This window comes from Helobdella robusta (assembly GCF_000326865.2).
Source record: "Helobdella robusta unplaced genomic scaffold HELROscaffold_4, whole genome shotgun sequence".
Lineage (NCBI taxonomy): Eukaryota > Metazoa > Annelida > Clitellata > Rhynchobdellida > Glossiphoniidae > Helobdella > Helobdella robusta.
Genome location: NW_008704902.1, coordinates 1938511 through 1958486, shown reverse-complemented (window position 1 = coordinate 1958486; position 19976 = coordinate 1938511). Strand labels below are relative to the sequence as shown.

Here is a 19976-nt window from a genome sequence, read left to right as displayed (position 1 = left end):
GACTGACTGTCTGACTGACTGACTGACTGGCTGGCTGGCTGACTGGCTGGCTGGCTGGCTGGCTGGCTGGCTGACTGACTGACTGACTGACTGACTGACTGACTGACTGACTGACTGACTGACTGACTGACTGACTGACTGACTGACTGACTGACTGACTGACTGACTGACTGACTGACTGACTGACTGACTGACTGACTGACTGACTGACTGACTGACTGACTGACTGACTGACTGACTGACTGACTGACTGACTGACTGACTGACTGACTGACTGACTGACTGACTGACTGACTGACTGACTGACTGACTGACTGACTGACTGACTGACTGACTGACTGACTGACTGACTGACTGACTGACTGACTGACTGACTGACTGACTGACTGACTGACTGACTGACTGACTGACTGACTGACTGACTGACTGACTGACTGACTGGAAAGGAAATTTGTGATAAGTCTCTCATGAAGAAATCGGCGGGTCCCATCAGCGCTAAATTTGTGCACCAATATTTTCGTAATTGTTCATCAAGCGAGAGTATGAATGCAAAAAAGCCTCGTGTTATATTGATTGTTAAATGTTCGGATCAATATTTTTATGATGTCATAAACATCTTTGGTTTTCATTTGTTTCTAAAATACCATATAAATTATTTGAAATCATGCGATAGAATTGTCCTCTATTGTAGATAACGATAAATGTTCTTCTACAAACATTTTATTTCGCAAGCAAGTAAGTATTTAGGATGGTTTAATTAGGAAAAATTCGTGGCGGCAGATCCAGAGCTAATAAGAGAAAGGTTAGGTTAAGTAAATATTTATATATTACACCGGCTATGAGCTTCAATATTTTTTAAATAATTAAAGTTTGTGAAGGGTGAAAATTTTTCATGAACGATTATATAAACTTTGCTTATGTTCGTATAACCACTTCAATTGAATAATTTTTTAAGTTGCATTTCTAAAAAGGTTCTGTCGACAGTGTGCACACTGATGAAGAATTTTTTCAAAGTTTTTAACATGTGCTTTCAGCACTTTCAAATCGCATTTAGAAAAAAATTATTGACACATTTTATATAAAAAAATAAAAAACACTATTCTTATTTATTTGAAACAAACAAGAAGAAAAAAATTCTAAAAATTTGCGCGGTTTTAAACACGGAAGGCTTTAGAAATATTTTGAACGAGAATTAATTTGTCGTTTCGAGTAAAGTGATTTCGTTTTTTTTACAATTTAAATTAAATTTAAAAATAAAAAGGGTCGAAATTAAACAAAAATAAATAATTTCATTAAGGTGGTTGCACAAATTTCTCGTTTGAAAAAATCATTTAAATGTCTTTCTTATTATTCTTAAAAAAAACCAGAATCTGACAAATAATAGTATAAAATGATAACGATAAATAAATAACGGAGAAAAAATGTTTAAGAATGAAAAGTATGGAAAATAAAATAAAGTAATGATTTAAAAACGCAAATAAATAAAATAATTAATTAATTGACTAGTTAATGACTTTTGAAGTTAGTTCAATGATCGATAAGAAAAAAGAAGACTAAATTAAGTAAGTGTTTTTGATATATCATCATCAATTCATCATTGTGTTTTGGTCATTTCATTCAAATCATCAGAGATCTAATCATCGTCGTCGTCATTCGCATCTTTAAAAAAAGCGACAAATAGAAACCAAAAAAATGACAAAACAGTTAAAAATAGCAAAAACAACAAAACACAAAAATCAGAAAGGAGAGAGCAGCAAATAGAAATAGGCAGCTCTCAAATAATATCTCCCCGTAGCTGCCTGCATTGAGGCGCCCAGCAAAACCAATTACATTGCACGCACGCACATCAAAACATCTCATTCATTCATTCATTCATTCATCTGTTCTGCTGCTGTAATTCATTCCTTCATACACTCTTCACACATGTATGTATAATTGTATATACATATTAATTCATATATTCAAACCGATACTAGTATATACACAACACATGTGATTATATTATGTATACGTGTGTTGTGTGTATGTATAAACAAGAACGTAAAGAAATATATATTGTACTGCACAAACAACCACACATTTGTTTAAGCGCCGATAAATGTGTATTGGAAGCTTATATATGAACGTTCCTCATATGAAATAATGTAATGATATTACTCGGCTTAAAATAGAAAAAAATTCATGTTGAATACGCAATTAACGATATTGTAAACGTACGATGTATATGCAATTGTTTTCATTATGTAGGCATATTGTATGCTGCTCGAAACATTTCAATTGATATTTGCTGTTGTTGATATTTTATTGATTATTCGAGTTTTCATTTTTCAAATTGATCAAATAATGCCTGTCACTCGTTTTATTAATAGTTGTGGTTGGTGCTCAGCTCATTCATTATTCTCTATTTTGAAGCATTTGTTGTTTGTAGCACCATTGTTTCGTATACATGTGTTGATGAAATAATTTGTGTGGAGTTCATCTCGAGTACATCCTTGTTAATTTCGTGTAACTTGTCCTAACAACATTTATCAGCTCATGTCAGTCAGACGTAAATAATTAATCACTTCTTAAAATAGGTTTCTTTTCTTAAAACATCATAACCATCGCACACAACTTAATTCAATTATTTCATAAATTTTGTGAGGCTGTTTTCAGCCTATGTGTCGTTTGATGTTGTTTGAAAAGAAAAGAAGACGCAAAACAAATATTTTAGTTATTCGTTGTATTTGAATGTGCGTGTGTAATTGTGTATGGTATGACTAATGTGCATGCATATATGTATGCATGTGTGTGTGTGTGTGTGAGTGTGCGCGTGTGTGTTTATTGCTGCGCTTGCCCATTAGTTTATAAAAATCTCTCTGAACCATTTCGAAGAACCATTGAATGTCAATGCAAGAGACTCGAAATGAATTTTCATTAATACTTCCTTCGAAAAAAAAAGTAAAAGAAGGCAACTTTAATTGCTTACAAATTCAAACCAGGATAAGAAATAAGTTGAAGAAATAATTTACGTCAACTTATTTTGACGTGCAAGTGATTATAGAAGTAATTAGTTTGTGGTGTAAGTTTGATAGCAATCTATCGTCCAAAATGAATTGTACATAGTTATCGACCCAAAATAAATGTTATATAAACTAATACAGCCATCTCACTATTGTGTAGAAACAGATATCTGAAATCAATTAATATTGAAAATTAATGAAACATTCTATATTTTTGAACGACTTTACTAAAAATATTTAGCTATTTAGCTAAAGATTGAAAATTTTTAAGTTCTCAGTTCGTAGAAATTTTATTATCTTTATTATTAATTGATTCATAAATTTTTATTTTCTAGTTTTTTTTTAAATTATTATAATTGTGACTGTTGGTTATTGCTGTCATTGTTATCATTTTATTAATAATACGATAACATGTAATGGAATACCCAAATCACTCAACGATCATAAATGCGATTCTTGAGGGACGAATATTTTTGGAAAATTTGCGTGAAATACGTGCCCATGTAAGAAAGACTCTTGAGATTATAGTTTTGAAAATGTCAATAAGGAAGTAACAAACTGTAAAACCAGCATCGCTTATTTAACTGAAAATATACTGAAGAGTTGAAATTGAAATGTTTAGAACAAAATGAACTTCAGTTTTAGATGAGTAACGATAGATTTTTTTTCTCCGGCATCACCTATCTCGCAGTTTCCGAAAAATGTATAACCCGCGCGAAGTTTCGAATATATCTCAACAAAGCCAAATATATTTTATGTAGTTTGTCGCCGAGGTGCAATGGCTGAAAATCTGTTAAATAATAGACTTTTGTTTCCGTGGTTTCATTCCGACGAGTTGGATACTGTCGAGTTGGTGACAATTTTAATTGATTATTTTGGAATACATGAATGATATGCAAAAAAGCAGCTGCTCATATAAGAAGCTGAATTTCTGTCAATTCAGCTGCCAAAATCTACCAGCGTTAATTAAAATCAGGGATTTGGTGAACTCGTTAACATTGTTAAATGCATTTTCGATGGAGGTTTGGAGATTCAATCAATCGATGAAAACTGTATCGATTGGCAAATTTTGCTCCCAAATTTACAAAAGATAATACTGATTTTACTGATTGTAAAAAAGATTTTACGAACGCAAACAGTTGTACAACTGACGAACTCATTTAGTTGTTGGGAACGCTCTACGCAGTGAAATTGGTAAATTGTTAACAGCACGATCAGGTTATGGTAGGGGTATTTTGAAAGAAGCATCTAAAAAGCGTATTGATGAGCGTTGATTAAATTAAATTGAATTCAGTGAATGCAATTTTTATTTGAAGTTGAAAAGAAATTAAATTTTAGCTAGCTGTATATACTTAAAAATCAACAAACATGACGTCATTTTGTTGATATTTTATTTTATAACAGTAAACATTATGGTTAATAAACAAAAGTTGACACCTTTTTTAGAAATAGATTGAATAAATTATAAAACGTTCACGTACTCCGCCGTACCCAACAACCTCCATGTGAGACATTTCAAAGCTGAGTTTTCAGCCTTGAAATCTGTCAAATCTTTTTAATAACCCTTATTCCAAATTGATCCTCCCCAAAGGCGAAGCAAGTTGAAATCATGCGCAAGTTCTCCGCCACACCAAAATACGGGTTCGTTCGTTTTTTCACAGAGACTTTCAGCGATAGTTTTATTTTGAAATTTCCATTTTTGTGTGAACAACAATGCTATTGTTATTGTTATTGCTAATTTCCGGCGTATCAGCACAGAAAGGCTATCTTCACGCCTGGTGAGAAAGTATCAAACGTTAAATAGAATTAGAATTGGGCATACAGCATTAACTCACTCATGGATATACACAAAATCTTCACCTCCACGTTGTAATACATGCGGTACAAGAATAACCATTCAGCACGTCATCATAGATTGTCAAAAATATCAAATAAGTAGGAAAATCCATAATATCCCGACCAACATTCAAGAAATATTTGAAGACCCAATTAATATAGAGAATTTAATAAATTATTTAAAAGAAATAAATCTAATTGATAAAATATAGAAATAAATGAAAACAACTACATTCAAGTATAAACTCAGATAAGAACAACAATGCGGTAACGTCATCTTCCTAATTTGCTTAATTGAAAGCGAAAACAGGGTGTGTTTTGACAACAATTATAATTATTTAATTCGATAAATGAAACAGGCTACATAGTGTACTTAGTTTTTTGTCTGTGAGACAAAGACCTTTGAGTAAAAACCTTTAATTTTTCAGTCTTTTTTATGATGAATTTCAGTTGATTGAAAGATTGAAAAATTAAAAAAGAAAGATTGAATCAGTTAAGAAAGATTGAAAAATTAAATAAAAAATTAAGCAACTTTAAAAATGCTGTGACTTTTCTAAACTGTATATCTGATAGTCTAAATCCTAAACTTACCTACATTCATCTATATAAAGAAGAATGCATGTAATAAAACACTAATAATATTAAAACGCCATTAATAATAAAAGTTGTAGTAATAATAACTAAAAAATTTCCCTTATTAATCATTCAACACGGCTTTCTTTAAGCTATTATGCAAATTAATACCACAACACAAATTATTATTATTATTATTTTACACTGAATAACGTAATTTTAACAGTTTCTTGTTGCTAAACGTTCACACGTCCAGTTATAATTTGAAAAATTTAATGGTAGAAGTAGCACTATTGTAGACATTGGGCATTTCTGTGTAAGATATGTACAGTTCATCGAGATGTATGTAATGTAATGTAACAGCATTCTGAAAAGCAACTAAATGCAGTTGATAACGTCAGTAAAAGATCAAAACTATGTTTAGGAGAATTTCGAAAATGGCAAAAATGTGGAGAGTGTTAGATGAAACTGATCGGAAGCCTGTCGCTGTCTTGAATGAATATCAGTTGCACAATTTCCTGATTAACAAAAAGACAACTGATTAATTAGAAACATCTGTATAACGCCAGCCAACATTGCAAGCAACATTTGTACGGCTCTGTCTACACGTAGTAAATGTAGTGCATGTATTGAAATATTAAAAATTGAAGCACTTCAACTTATGAAAGATAAAAATTGACGAAACACATTAACACGAAGTTATGATTCACCGCCAGTTCAGCTTTAACACAGTGATATTAAAATTAAACCAGCATATACTTGTAATTATATGCACAATGCACATACCTAGCACGCATTAAACGCAGCGTAAAGAATTTTCAGGTAATAATAGAATTTCCATCTCTAGGGAATGAATTTTGTTTTTTAAAGATGACATGGCGTTAGAATAATTCTTAGAATAATTAATTTAAAAAAAATTTATCTTTCGAGTAAATATCACTTTGTTCGTAGAAAAGGGTTTAGAGTGTAAAAATATTTATAAAGTTTTTCTTAACTTTATTAATATATGTTGTCTTCATAACAACAGGTATGATGAATGAATAAAGGAAATAATGTTTTAGATGACGAAATGCGGATATTAATTGCTGTTTGTATTAGTTGCATGTTATATCATGACCAATTTAATTTCAAAATCGCTTGTTTTCATTTAGAAAGAATTTTATGCTTAAATTCATCGATTACTTCTAAAACATTTTTTAATTTGTAAAACCTGATAGTTGAACAAATATATCAAAAATCGTCGTATTTAAATACCAAATAAAGAAATTTAATCACTAAAGAAATTATGATAAAAAAAACAACTTTTAGTTGTGAGATAAAAACGACGCACATAATAAATTTATACATAAAAATCAAGCACACAGAAAGTTATGTAAGCAAGTACACACATCTACACATCTATTAAAAGGTTATAGCTTCAGACAAATATGTATATTAAATACTAATTCACTAATACTATACTGTACTATACTATACTAATACTCAACTAATACATACGAATACTTATAAACATATACTATACTAACACTAATACAATACTAATACATACAAATACTAATAAACAACTCATAATGTTGCCATGTAACACGTTCATTCTCTGTTTATATTCGTTTTGCAAGATCATTGTTATTGTTAATACGCTAATATATTTCGTTGTCTAGAATGAAGACGCACATAGCATAGCAGACATTTGAAATGCCCTTTCAATATTGATATTTGTTTGTTCGGTTAATGCTGCATATTATGAATGACTGTTCATTCACAGCGCTTATTATAATATTTTTATTATTTTATTTTTTAAGTTTCATGCTTTTCAGACAAAAATTTCAACTTTCTTGACAGGCTGATGCAAGAAAAATTTTAAATACAAGAAAGGATAAATTAAATGAGACATTTTTCTTTAAAATTAAAAATGTGTATCTACGTACGTTGTATGTACTTGTACACGTAAAATAAATCAAACGCATTTAAAATAAAACAGATTCATCGGTAGAGTAAGTAAACAAATTAACATTGTCTCAACCATATTCTTCATCTTACTAGATCATTCTCAACATCACCATTCGCAACCATATTTTTTTTTGAAAATGAAACCACATAAATTGCAGTAATCTTTAATTGATCACATATGTAAAATCCTATATTTTTTATAGGAACGAATAAAAATAAGTGTATAACAAAATTTGAGTGAGGTGTCTACAACTTTCAGACCGAACAAAGCACAACTCGATAGCATCCAATATCATGGCTATTAATGTCAGATGCAAAAAGCAGGAGAAATCGACCCACCGTTGCTTTTTAGATTTAAAAAAAATTATTTATCGCGATCTGGCATAAAGCGTGTGGGCAAGTCTAAAACGAACGAAACATTAGAAAAATTGGTCAAAGTATTAAAGAGATTTTATAAAGATTCCTAACTTGAAAATTGGATCAAAGCGAACGAAGGCACATCCTTTCTTTTGATTAATCCCCATTATTTTTGAAATTGTCTTTTTAGAAAAATGTTTCCGTATAAAAATTTGACAAATCTCATTGTTATTAGAAGGGAGAGCTAAAACAACTTAAGTCCCTTCCAATGAGATTCCAAAAATTAAAAAAACTAGGACCCTTTGAACATATGTGCAGAACGCTGGGTGGCATTCCTTCTTAAAACGGCTCTAAAGAAAAAGAGGAAAAAAGTTTAAATTTCATCAGTAAAATTAATCTTAAATCAATTCAGTGGCAGATCTGGAAGGAAGTGGTGTTTTTTTTTAAGCTAGTAAAAGCCAGATGTGAAAAAGTCGCCAGCTTAATTTTGTCTCCACACTAGTAGCAAATATATGGCAAATTTTTTTAATCTTTTTTTCACAATTTAAAAAAAATTGCCATCCCCCAGTTAACGTTGTCTAGATTCGCCGCTAAATCCATTTGAAAAATTCTTTATTTTGATTTTTTTTTAATAATGAAAAATTAATGATAAATGGTATGAAATTTATTTTTCAACTTGTTTTTTTTACGTTAAGCGCATCAGGCGATAAGAAATTCTTGAAATAGAAGAAAAAAAATTTTTGTTCAACCAAGAGAATCTCGATTCGAATGCGATACAATTTCAAATAGATGGACGGCGGCTTTAACAAACAAATCTCTTTCCCGATAACTTTGTCGTGTAAATCAAATTTTTATTAAATTTACTTTTTTCTTTTATTTCATGCCATTTTATGAATCTAAATGAAGCAAAATATTCAACAAACCATTGAAAGATAAAATGTTACAGTGAAAGTTGTCTTTCAAAAATACTCTGTACATAAAATGTGATTAATGATTGTCGCGTTTCCCATGACATTTAAAACATTTACACAACGAATTTAAAAATAAAGCGGCAAATTAATTTAAAATGAATAAAAATAAACTGTACAATAAAAAAATATCAATATTCAGCGTTTAATATCATCCGGGCTGAATAATAAAAAGACGAAACAGCAGAGCATAAAAATGTGAGCTATCAATATTGGATTAATTTGATTTATTGGACGACCTGGGACACATGTGTGTTGTTTGTTGGGTATGCACGAGATTTCACATGACATGAAAGAAGTTTTTTTTTAAAAAGTTCTCTTCTCTGTCGATGGGGACTGACTGTTGAAAAGCAGACAGGCAGGTCACATTTTCCTGTCTGTCATATTTTATCCGATCGAAAAATCAAAGAGCGCTGTTAATTTTAAGATTTTTAAAAGGTTTTATTTAAAATTTTGATAGACGATAACATTAATATTAAATGAAATTAATGTTACTTATTAAAGAACTATCAAGAAAAAAATTTGGCATTGGTTTATTGTTAATATCGTGATAGTTGGTTGGGGTTCTAAAAGTTGTAATATAAATTTCTGTCATTCTAATTGTGATAATAAAAATGGATTTTTATATACAATCATGAATCTAATCGATCTATGTAGAACTTTTACTTAACTTTTAGATGATTTCATGACTAAAAGTAAAATTTTGAAATAATGTGCCAAATAAAAAAGGTACAAATTCTAGATGGCAGAAGTGTGAACGAGAAGAACGATTAAAGATTGTATCAACTCTCAACAACTCCAGACTGGCTGGATTGCTTCATTATATTTGTATTTGTCGTTTTTTCATTCATCCTAAATACCTAAATCAAATTTAATTAAGTTTTATGTATATATATATATATATATATATATATATATATATATATATGAATATCACAAAGTAGCATTTACTGGTAATACATATGTAAGGATTTATTTATACACATTTAGAGGAGTATTACGTCAATAGTGTAAACCACAAACATGCAAGAAAGCGTCAACAAACTTGGCTTGTACATTCATACATGGAGATGAGTTATGTAAGCAGAAGAGAACGCGCATACGTACACACCATCGTAGTTTATATGAACGTCAGCACATCTGTACGTGTGGCTAGAAGAGAAGTAGATTGGCGAGGTGTGTAGTACGTACTGCATGTACAAACTTGTGTGCACGTGCGTGTGTGTATGTGTATATAATTGTGTGTGTGTGCGCGTGTATATGTGTGTGTACACTGGGTGGCTGTTGTGTGGACAGCAATGGCATGCAGCATCGTAGACAGCTGAATCAATCTATATGGACATCTTTTTGTTGTTATTGTGATTGTTGTTGTTGAGGTTTTTGCAGTCGGCGCTGTTCCCCCTTCTTGTTGCATACGTCGTTCAAATTTTCTTTTTAGTTAGGTTTGTTGCCGAGCATTTACCCGTTGTGCTGTTGTTGCAATGTTGTTGCAGTGCTGTTGCTGTGTTGTTGCAGTGTTGTTGCTACCGCTGCTGAATTTTGTTGATTTTTAAAGTTTTTGTGTTATGTGTTAATTGCGAGGCAAGTTACATGAAGATGACAATGACGAGGATTGCGGCTTGACTTGCAATTTATTAAAAATGTTTAACAACCAGTCAGCAGTTTGTAAAATATCTTCAATAAGTTCGTCATCTCTTAATCAGTTAACAGAAATAATTTAATCATTGAATATGTTTGCTGTTGCTAATTTATTAATTATTTAATTTTATAATTTTTTTTATAATTAAAATCAATTCTATTTAAACTAAAAAATTTTTTTGGGCTTGGTGGCAGTAGAGAAGTTAATGTTGAAACAATTGTTTGGAGAAAAAAAGCTGTTGAAGATTTTGTCAAAATAAAGTTATGTGAGAATAAGTTTATTCAGGTTCGTACAATTTCTGTTTTGATTTATTTTATAATTTATTACAGTTGTTCAAGTAATTTTTAAAATACTTCTAGGTCAAAATATAAATTAGTCGGCACATTTTTGACATTAACAATAAAATGGAGGTCATTTGCAAAATTTTTTATTACTGTTGTAAAAAATGTAACAATGTAATTAAATTACAATCGACGAACGAACGGAATTTTAAAAAATTATTGTTGGCTCTTCTCAAAATCATTCCCGTCTTGTCATAATTTAGAAAAGGCCCAATTTGTTGACAAAAGCAAGTTTTTGTAATAAATTAATAAAATCATTATCACATTTATATATTTCTAGAATGCTTATTTATTTATTTGCGCGTTTAATAACTATATCTAATTCATATGTTTATTGCATTTGTTTATGGTTGGATGAACGTTCAACTCTCTAAAAATAGATTTGGCGGTATTGGTTTTAATGTTTGGTTGTGACAAACTGGTTCATTGGCTGGTTAGCTGGCTGATTGGTTGGTTAATTAGTTAATTAATTTGCTGTTTGTTTGTTTCCTTGCTTAGTTGGTTTGTTAGCTGATTAGTTAATTTAATGGATTGTTTGCTTGGTTGGCTTAAGTTGGTTGGTTGACTAATTGGTTGTTTGGTTAGTTAGTTGATTGTTTGATTGGTTTGTTAGTAGCCTGGTTAGTTCTGTGATCTGGTTTGAAAACACTTTTTTGTTAAAATTTTACGTTTCATTATACGCCATGTGATTAAAGTTCCATCATTTGAAGAAACTTCGTGAAATGCTTAGAAAGATGTTCCCTACATCATATCATGTCTAGAGCTTATGTGGAAATTTAATTAGTAAAAAATCCAAGAAAGACTATTATAAGCCCACGTAATCAATAAATTCACATATAGATAAGACGATTGCCATTCCATGATACCTGCACATACGAATGAATTTTTTTTGAGATCTTAAAAAAATTTAATTAATTTTTCAGGAAAGTAAAATTAAACGTACATTTATTTGCAAGCTAAAATAAAAAATAGATGATTATCGTGTTTCGGTTGTTGAAGTTTAACTAATGTATCAACTCAATTATAATTGCATTTTAAAAGATCAGATCGATTTATAAAGTATGCATTCATGCATTTTTAAATGAAATAAGGCTAATGTTTCTATAATATCAATAAAATTAGATTTTTCAAATGTTAACTTTTAGATGAAATTTATAATTAAAGTTATAAGTAAAAATTAATTTATAAAAAGTTGTTTAGTTTCAGAAGAGTTGAATAAAATCTCAAAACTATCAAAGGTACCTACAACATGACCTTACCAGTTTTTAGCCCATTTCACGTTAACGTTGTTATGATTTTTTTCTCCTTCTCTTCTGGTATTTTCAGATTAATTATGAAAATATTTTCATTTAAAGCTAAAACTTTTTTAAACCATTTTCATTGTAAACTGGTAAAAATGTAGATGTAACTGATGATGACACCATAAAAATGCTTTTGAAATAAATTAAACTGCCCAATGTAAAAAGCAAACCCAACGTTTTGTAGTTCAAGTACCAAATATTTTTCTCTGTAAACAAACGAAAGGTGGACACTAAAAATATCAATAGATATAAGCAACATAAATATTATTATCTAACAAAATCAGATCCAACATAAAAATTATTCATTACTATATTTTGAGTGATTGAATGTCGTGCCTTCTGAATAAGGATGGTGTTTTATTGAATTAATTGGTTTTAATTTATGGAAAGAAATAAATAAATTTACTAAAATTGTTTTAAATTTGAATTTTAAAGATGAAAATTAAAAAAAAATCAATTGTTTCAACTGTCAGAAATATCATCAATGCAGTCCTTTAATGTCGCTTAAATGTCTTGTCGTTAGTTTAAAACGTCACCATCGTCTTCATTCTGCTCGCCTCTTACAAATTTCATCATAATACCAATATAATCATCACATTTCTGTTGGACAGCATCAAACTTGCAGTTTAAGGAGCTTGATAAAATAGCCGCAACTTGACAATCGTTAGAGAATAGAATCAGTAACTGCACATCAGATAAACTCTTTACTATACATCTATTTCAAACAATTCAAAACCGGTCTGCTGCAGCAACAGTTAAAAGCAAACGCTTCAACCAGATTCAATTTTCAACAATAAAAACGAAACAAATGTTAACAACCAACCACATCTTAACAAGCAACTGGCCATAATGACTATAAACAAAACACATTCTCTTGAGAACGAAGAAAAAATTCCTTCAAAATCATCCGTATAAATAAAGCATAAGCATCGTTTTGCTAGATAGCTGGAGAAACATTTGAGAATGCCGGAATGTTCGAAGAGGGTTATCCTGACAGTTGCCACCGGCGTGTTTGGAATCACCTCGTTGATATGCCTCACTATTGCCATTTCCACAGACTACTGGCTCTTCGCCATCGAAAGGTTCGCCGAAGATCACACAGCCACCAACCTAACCTACAAACTGACCGTCACTGGTCTCTGGAGAAAATGTGTTCACATGGAAACAGGTTAGTTACTTCTTTCTCGATATTTTTAGCAGAAGCAAAACTTGATACTTTACTGTTTCCACTCTTTTATTTTAAAATATTTTGTGATTCTTTGCAGTGGCGGATTTAAGGAAGATAAGGGGTGTTGTATACCCCCTCCGTTGTAAGCACTATTTTTATTAAAAGTCAGTTAAACTCAGTTTTTACACAGAAAAACATTGAAATATAATGCAACAAAAATTGACGTGGTAGGTAAGCAAAAACAGGTCGCCAGCCTAATTTTGACCACACAACCACAAATTTTGCTAGTATCTTGGCCCCGCGTCAAAATTTAAACTTTTACACATTTTTGCCCCTTCTCTTTATAGTTGCCTTGATCCGCCACTGACTCTATTTGAACTTATAATGCTGCAAAAATCAAAAAATTATAAATGGATCTATTTTGTCCATGTCTGTAATAGTTTTGTAAATTAGATCTGGACTAGATCAACTCTGCTATTACGTTGATCCAACTCATTGACTATTCAAATCATTAACTCTTTTCATTTATTCGCACTAATTGAATTTCATCCATCGTGTTTTAAATCATTCACTCTATTCAATTGACAGGTACATCAAGATTAACTTGCTCGCAAGACTCAAATAAATAAAATTCATTCTATTATTTATATGAAACTTATTTATCAGTCAATTTTAAATTAAAACGCTAAATTGAATGTTGTGGACGAACATTTTTACTGATCTTTCTACTTACTTCTCTAATAGAAACAAGGTTCATTCATTCTGCGTAGGTACTATTGGAGAATAGTCTTCATTCAATATATTTAAATCATTACAGATTGTATTCCAATGAAAGTTTTTAACTCCAAATATTTTTTATTTAACGAAAAACTATAAAAAATATTATACTTCCACTTAAATAAATGTTTTTGTGGCATCTCTAGAAGCATCCCAGCATTAGCTTTTCGACCTTTGGCTAAAATATCAATCATATCGTTTTAATGTTCAAGATGCCATAATACTAGCCCACTCTCCTAAATTAGAAGTTTTCTTCCTTTAAATTGAAATTTCAAAATTTGAAATCAGTTGCTGTTGAACAATATAAAGATAAAAGTGATTTGCAAACAGAATACGAGTTCCGTGAAGTGCTAAACAAAATTTACTCTGAATTAAATTGTTAAACTGTATTTAGAAAGAATATTTTTGGAAGAATTTATTATATTTTAAAATAAAATGTTTCATTTATAAGCATTAATATATTAATAATCAAACGACAACTAAAAACAATATTTTTAAAGATTTTTTAGATGCATGTACAAACTTCTGATTTCTTTCTAAATTTTTTCCGAGATTTAAGGTTGTGCGACATTAAGTGATGTTGAAAAAATAAAAAGCATTTGTTAAAACCATCTTCACTTTATTAGTTGTACCAATATTTTGATATCTCATTTGAAAATTAAGCTAATTTTTCAGCTTTTTCATTTTTGATATTTGTAAAAAAATTGACTTTATTGAACTTTTTAAATAAAGTTTTTTTTGAAATATTAAAAATGTAGGTTACCAAAAGTGTGATCCAAAAAATAATTATACATGTGTTTAAAAAATGTTAAACATTAAGACAGTTCTCTTTTATCCAAAAAATAAATAACCTCAATTATTTTATAATTCATTATGAAAAGAAATTTCCAACTAATTTAAAAATCAGCGAGTGAGGCGAACTTGAGTGCATGGCACGAATTTGTGAAGTCACTGAGGAATAAGCTGAGAAATAAAACGGCCCGATATAATATGGATCCCTCGGGCAGGTGGGCCAAACGCGAATGCTAGTTATGGTGATGATTCTTTTTTATTTTCAAGAAATCTCTTTTAACAAAACATACTACAAAATATATATTACAACCACCAACAAGTTGATATAACGTTCCAAATCTCAACCATGCTGAATAAAAAATTGGTTATTGATGGGAGAATTCCTGTTTAGTTTACTCTGTTTCTCCAACTTTTATAAAGTAAGATTAAATACGGGGGAACTTTTTTTTAAAAAGTATAATAGCTAGTGATCTGAAACGTCAGTTTTTGGAAAAAATTGAATTACAAAATTTCACTTGTTCTCATTGGTTTACATTTTGCAGATCGTCACCTTTTGCACTCTTTCAACGCAGCTGAAGTAGTAGGCACTGGCCGTGCAGCCATCAGCAGATCAGCACGTTGATGTTGAAGCTACTAACCATCTCAATTGATTTCAGTTTTAGAGTTTAACCTGAAGAAAACAATGGTGGACAAATTATGGCAACTGTTGTGACTCAATAAATGAAGATGTTTAACTATTTAGATAAGAAACTTATTTTAGTGAGACACTTGATAGTTTGACGGACGATTGACATGGGACCTTTTCCACTTTTCTACCTCACAACGATCACACATCAATATGAGCTAAAAGAACAACTCCATAGCTCTTAGTTTAATTTTTATAAAATCACCATCGTAGGATCTAAAAGTGTCAAACGGAAAGCATCATCATGTGAAAGTTTCCCAACTTAATTCTTGGAAGCAATTTCGTTGTAAACTTTGTTTTAATCTAAATATTATTAATCTATCGGCAGTTGTCTTTTTTGTCTTTATAGCTTGCAACATCGGATGGGTTTTAAATAGATATATTTAGGAGATTTTTTATTGCAAAAATTTTTATTTATTAAAATGATATTACACATAAATTTTATTAATTACAAATGTAAAAAAATTAGCAGTGACACAATGACATAATGTTTTTCATTTTGGTTCTTACTTCATCTCAATATATAAGGAAAGCGATATTTGAGGCACACTTTTTTCAACGTTAACCCTCGAATGAACGAATGAACGAACGAACGAACGAACGAATGAATGAATGAATGAATGAATGAATGAATGAATGAATGAATGAATGGAGATAAATAATTGATAAAATGCCTCAATAAACAACAGAGGTCGTCAGCCAGACGGGAAGAAACTGCAGTTACATAAACTATTTCAAACAGCAAGACAAGGACGGCCTGGGACCCACGGACGCCATTTTGCGTTAGAGATTGAATTTCTGATTATCTAGCAACATTCATTCGTATTATTTTTCTTCAATCGGACTTTGTTATTATTACTGTTGTTACTAGTTTTTAATATTATCATTATTTTTATTATTATTATCATTTTAAATACATTTTATTATAATTCATTTTATTAGACATTTCTTTTTATTATTTGATTTTCTTGTTTTGATGAGTGAATAAAAGTAAAATATATTTCCATTATTATTATTATTATTATTATTAAATTGTTTCCTATTTTTAACTAGTTACTAGTATTTATAATTATATTATTTCAAACATTTTATCGCGAAATCCTGCCTGTAAATTACAGACATTTGTTCATCAAATGAACTGTTATTTCAATTTATATCGTATATAAATAGATTTTCATAAATAATTTTTTTAATTTTATCAAAAAATTAAGTTATTAAAGTGCATACATGTTCAACTTAATCTTCAAATGAACCGTCGTCATAATTTAGAACGCATACAAATAGAGCAGACATACACATAGACATAGAGCGGGAATACATACACACATTTCAACCGTGTGACTAATTCATCTATTATAATTATTATAATAATTAAACATACCTACAACAATAGATGCATGCAAACACACACGCACACATTCACACACGTACACATACACATAAGTACACACACACAACATACATACTACTTGAGCATGTTCACTTGCCAAGGTGTTGAAATGTTTATTTTTAAAGTCACCAAGGTACACACACTCACATTTCTTTCAACCACAGACTACTTGCTCTCATGTGAAAGAATTTCAGGATTTTGATTTTTTTTTCACATACACGCATGCACGTGTTACACAATAATCCATCCATGCATGAACGCAAACAATTCAACTCAATGTATACACGTACATAGTTAAACACAACATAAAAACGATTTAACAAAACCCTCGTATACACGTGCAAATACTGCATATTACAAATTGTACACAGACCAACATATATACCATCCAACCAAGCATCCGAACATATACACACACTAATGTAAGCAGTCTTACCCTTAAAACCGCCACTAACTTTCCACCACCAACGACAGTGTCCCTGCGTAAATCGACGTTGTTCCCACTGATCAGCTTGTTGATCCTGCTGGGCGGCCAGGCCGTCTACATCATGTCTCACTGCGACAGAAACAAAAAAGTCTTAACTTTTGTGTCTGGCATCGTTTTCGTCATTGCAGGTGAGCATGGTGTTCATTTCTTGTTAAATGTGCTGTAATGGCTCTTAAATCTACATGAAATTGACATAAATTATTAATTTTGCGAACAATTTATACGGCAGACAGCATGAACACACATTAACTATCCACAAACGCCACTAACTACCACACAGTACACACACACGCACGCACGCACACACACACAAACACGCACACACCGAGTAGCATGCATTACCAAACTGAGTGACCTTACTAGACTAGTACATTGACAACAAACTCGGGATGCTTTCGACAATTTTTTTATTTTCAATTTGTCCACATAGTGAAATGTTTTTAGGGCATTGACTTTGATGGAATATTTGTCTTACATTTTTAATTACATTTATTCATTTTTTAAATTATTCTCTAACACAGTTTGCTAATGAATGAACTTTTATTTATGATTTTGCATAATAATAATAATAATTCTCTTTTCATTTTTTGAAAAAACCGTTGTGTAAAATATTTCATTCATTCATTCAATGATCCTCTGTAATCCCTTAAGGGACCGTTGAGGCCGATGGTATTTTTTTATCTCTCCAAAATCCTTTTCTTTCCCTCGCCATCTTCATTGAGCCTAATGTTCCAACCCCCGTCCATTCCGTGATATCATCCATCCACTTCCTCACAGGTCTTCCCACTTTTTTCTTCCAGTCCCTCTTTCTCATCAGTACTTTTTTGATCAGTCTGTCGTCTGTCATTCTGCAGATGTGCCCAAAGATACCCAGCTTTCTTTCCTTGACACTTTCATACACAGTTTTTTGTCTTCCAAGTTGTTTTCTTATGGCATTGTTTCTTATCTTTTGTCTCCAACTGATTCCCAGCAACTTTCTATAAAATATTTAAATTTTAAAAATATTCTAAACTTTATAACGTGTACACACGCACAGCTTGTTTTTCAATGTAGAATTTTAACAGCAAAGTTAATTATAAAAATCAAACAAAAAAATAAGCAATACAAGTGTAATAAAAATAATTCAAAAAGTTCTTCAACTTGAATGTTTATTAAAAGTCGATTGGGACAGTTCAATTTCGACACTAGATATATGTATATCTATATGTATAATATATATGTATAGATGATTTTGTGATGAATGGCCGATAATTTTCTTTTTGATGAATTATATTTTGTGTGGCATTTACGTTTGTCCAATAGACAAAGGTCTCTATCCTAACACTTCAACTGAAAGCTTAGAAAGTTCAGGACTTCATCGAAGGTAGAACGTTCTGAGGCATAGTTTTCAGTCATTGTCACCAGAAATGGGTCTAGTATGGTCACCGAGTGTGTACGGGTCAGAAAGAATGGATATTCAACAGCCAAAATTAACAGAAGTATAATTTGAAACCGTCAAGTATCTGCGACGAATGAAGATAGATAGTGTTTCAATTTAGGCCACTTTTTTCGGCAAAGAAGTTGTCCATGCTATTTTCAATAAATAAATTGTTAAATTTTGTGAGCATTTTCAGATAAAAGTTATAATTTTTTTTATAAAATTTTAACTTGCAATAAAAAGTCTTAAACCTTAATATGCAGATGTTCAAATGTTTATAATACGTAAGTTATCCATTTCATAAAAGAAATATGAACGAATAATTAAAATTGTTTATAAATACTTGATATCACCTCACCGGCAACAATGTAAAAAGATTATTTTAGAAATGAACATCTAACGACGTTTTATTTCCACGACGTTAAACATCTAACATCTAACGACGTTAAACCCAATTATATCTCATAAATGATGTTTAGATAATTGGGTGACTTGATAGCTTGTGATTACAGCACAACTGCTGCCGAGCCAGCTGCTACGTTGCGTTTGTGAGTCTTGCTAGTAGCTTAACTGTTGTACTGATTATGATTCTGATGATGATGTTGTTGTTGTTGTTGATTATTAATCATATTGCTCCATATTCATAATTTGTTTGTTTAATAACTGCGTCCAACCAACCATAGTATTGAACAGAATATTCTTACACCAATCCAATGTATCTTAAATAAATGTTTATTTCTTTTTTTGAAAAATCTCAACATTTAAGCATTTGTTCTTTGACAGCTATCAATATAGCGTTAATTTTTCTTCAACGTTTAATATCGACCACATCACCATTCTTTTTTTGATATAACTTTTTTCTATTTCATTATTTGTGGTGAGATTTTTAAATTCTGCAGAATGTGACAATTGTTACATATCGGTAGCAGTGAAATGGTAAAGTGGATTATTTTACAAATACTCATTTATTCACGCACGCACACGTACACATCCCACACACAAAAAACACACACATACACGCACACACATACATTATATGTAGATGTTCTTTGTTTTGTAGCGGAGTGTTTAAACAGATAAATTCTGGAATCTGTATGAGGGATTTCTGTTAATTATGCAAATTAATGAGGAACAAGTAGATAAAGAACGATTCAATTTTTAAAAAACTCCTTCATGGTCGTGTTGTTACGATCGTACAACATAAATGTACATTTGAAATTTAAATCAATCGTCCCACTTTATTCACTTGCCGGAATATTAAAAGCATGTAATGAAACACTCAAAATGTGATTG

General features: G+C 30.8%; 2 protein-coding genes across 2 annotated transcripts; both read left to right on the top strand.

Annotated features, from left to right (window-relative positions):
* Positions 1–3780: 3780 nt before the first annotated feature.
* On the top strand, positions 3781–5956 carry HELRODRAFT_162232 (hypothetical protein; the record flags this gene model as incomplete). Its single annotated transcript, XM_009024498.1, has 4 exons — positions 3781–3851; positions 3910–4024; positions 4594–4643; positions 5836–5956. The coding sequence occupies 4 exons, from the start codon at positions 3781–3783 to the stop codon at positions 5954–5956; spliced, it is 357 nt and encodes a 118-aa protein (XP_009022746.1).
* A 6974-nt stretch (positions 5957–12930) lies between these two features.
* Positions 12931–14941, top strand: HELRODRAFT_162231 (hypothetical protein; the record flags this gene model as incomplete). The annotated part of the gene is made up of 2 exons (XM_009024497.1): positions 12931–13135; positions 14820–14941. The coding sequence occupies 2 exons, from the start codon at positions 12931–12933 to the stop codon at positions 14939–14941; spliced, it is 327 nt and encodes a 108-aa protein (XP_009022745.1).
* Between the last annotated feature and the right edge of the window lie 5035 nt (positions 14942–19976).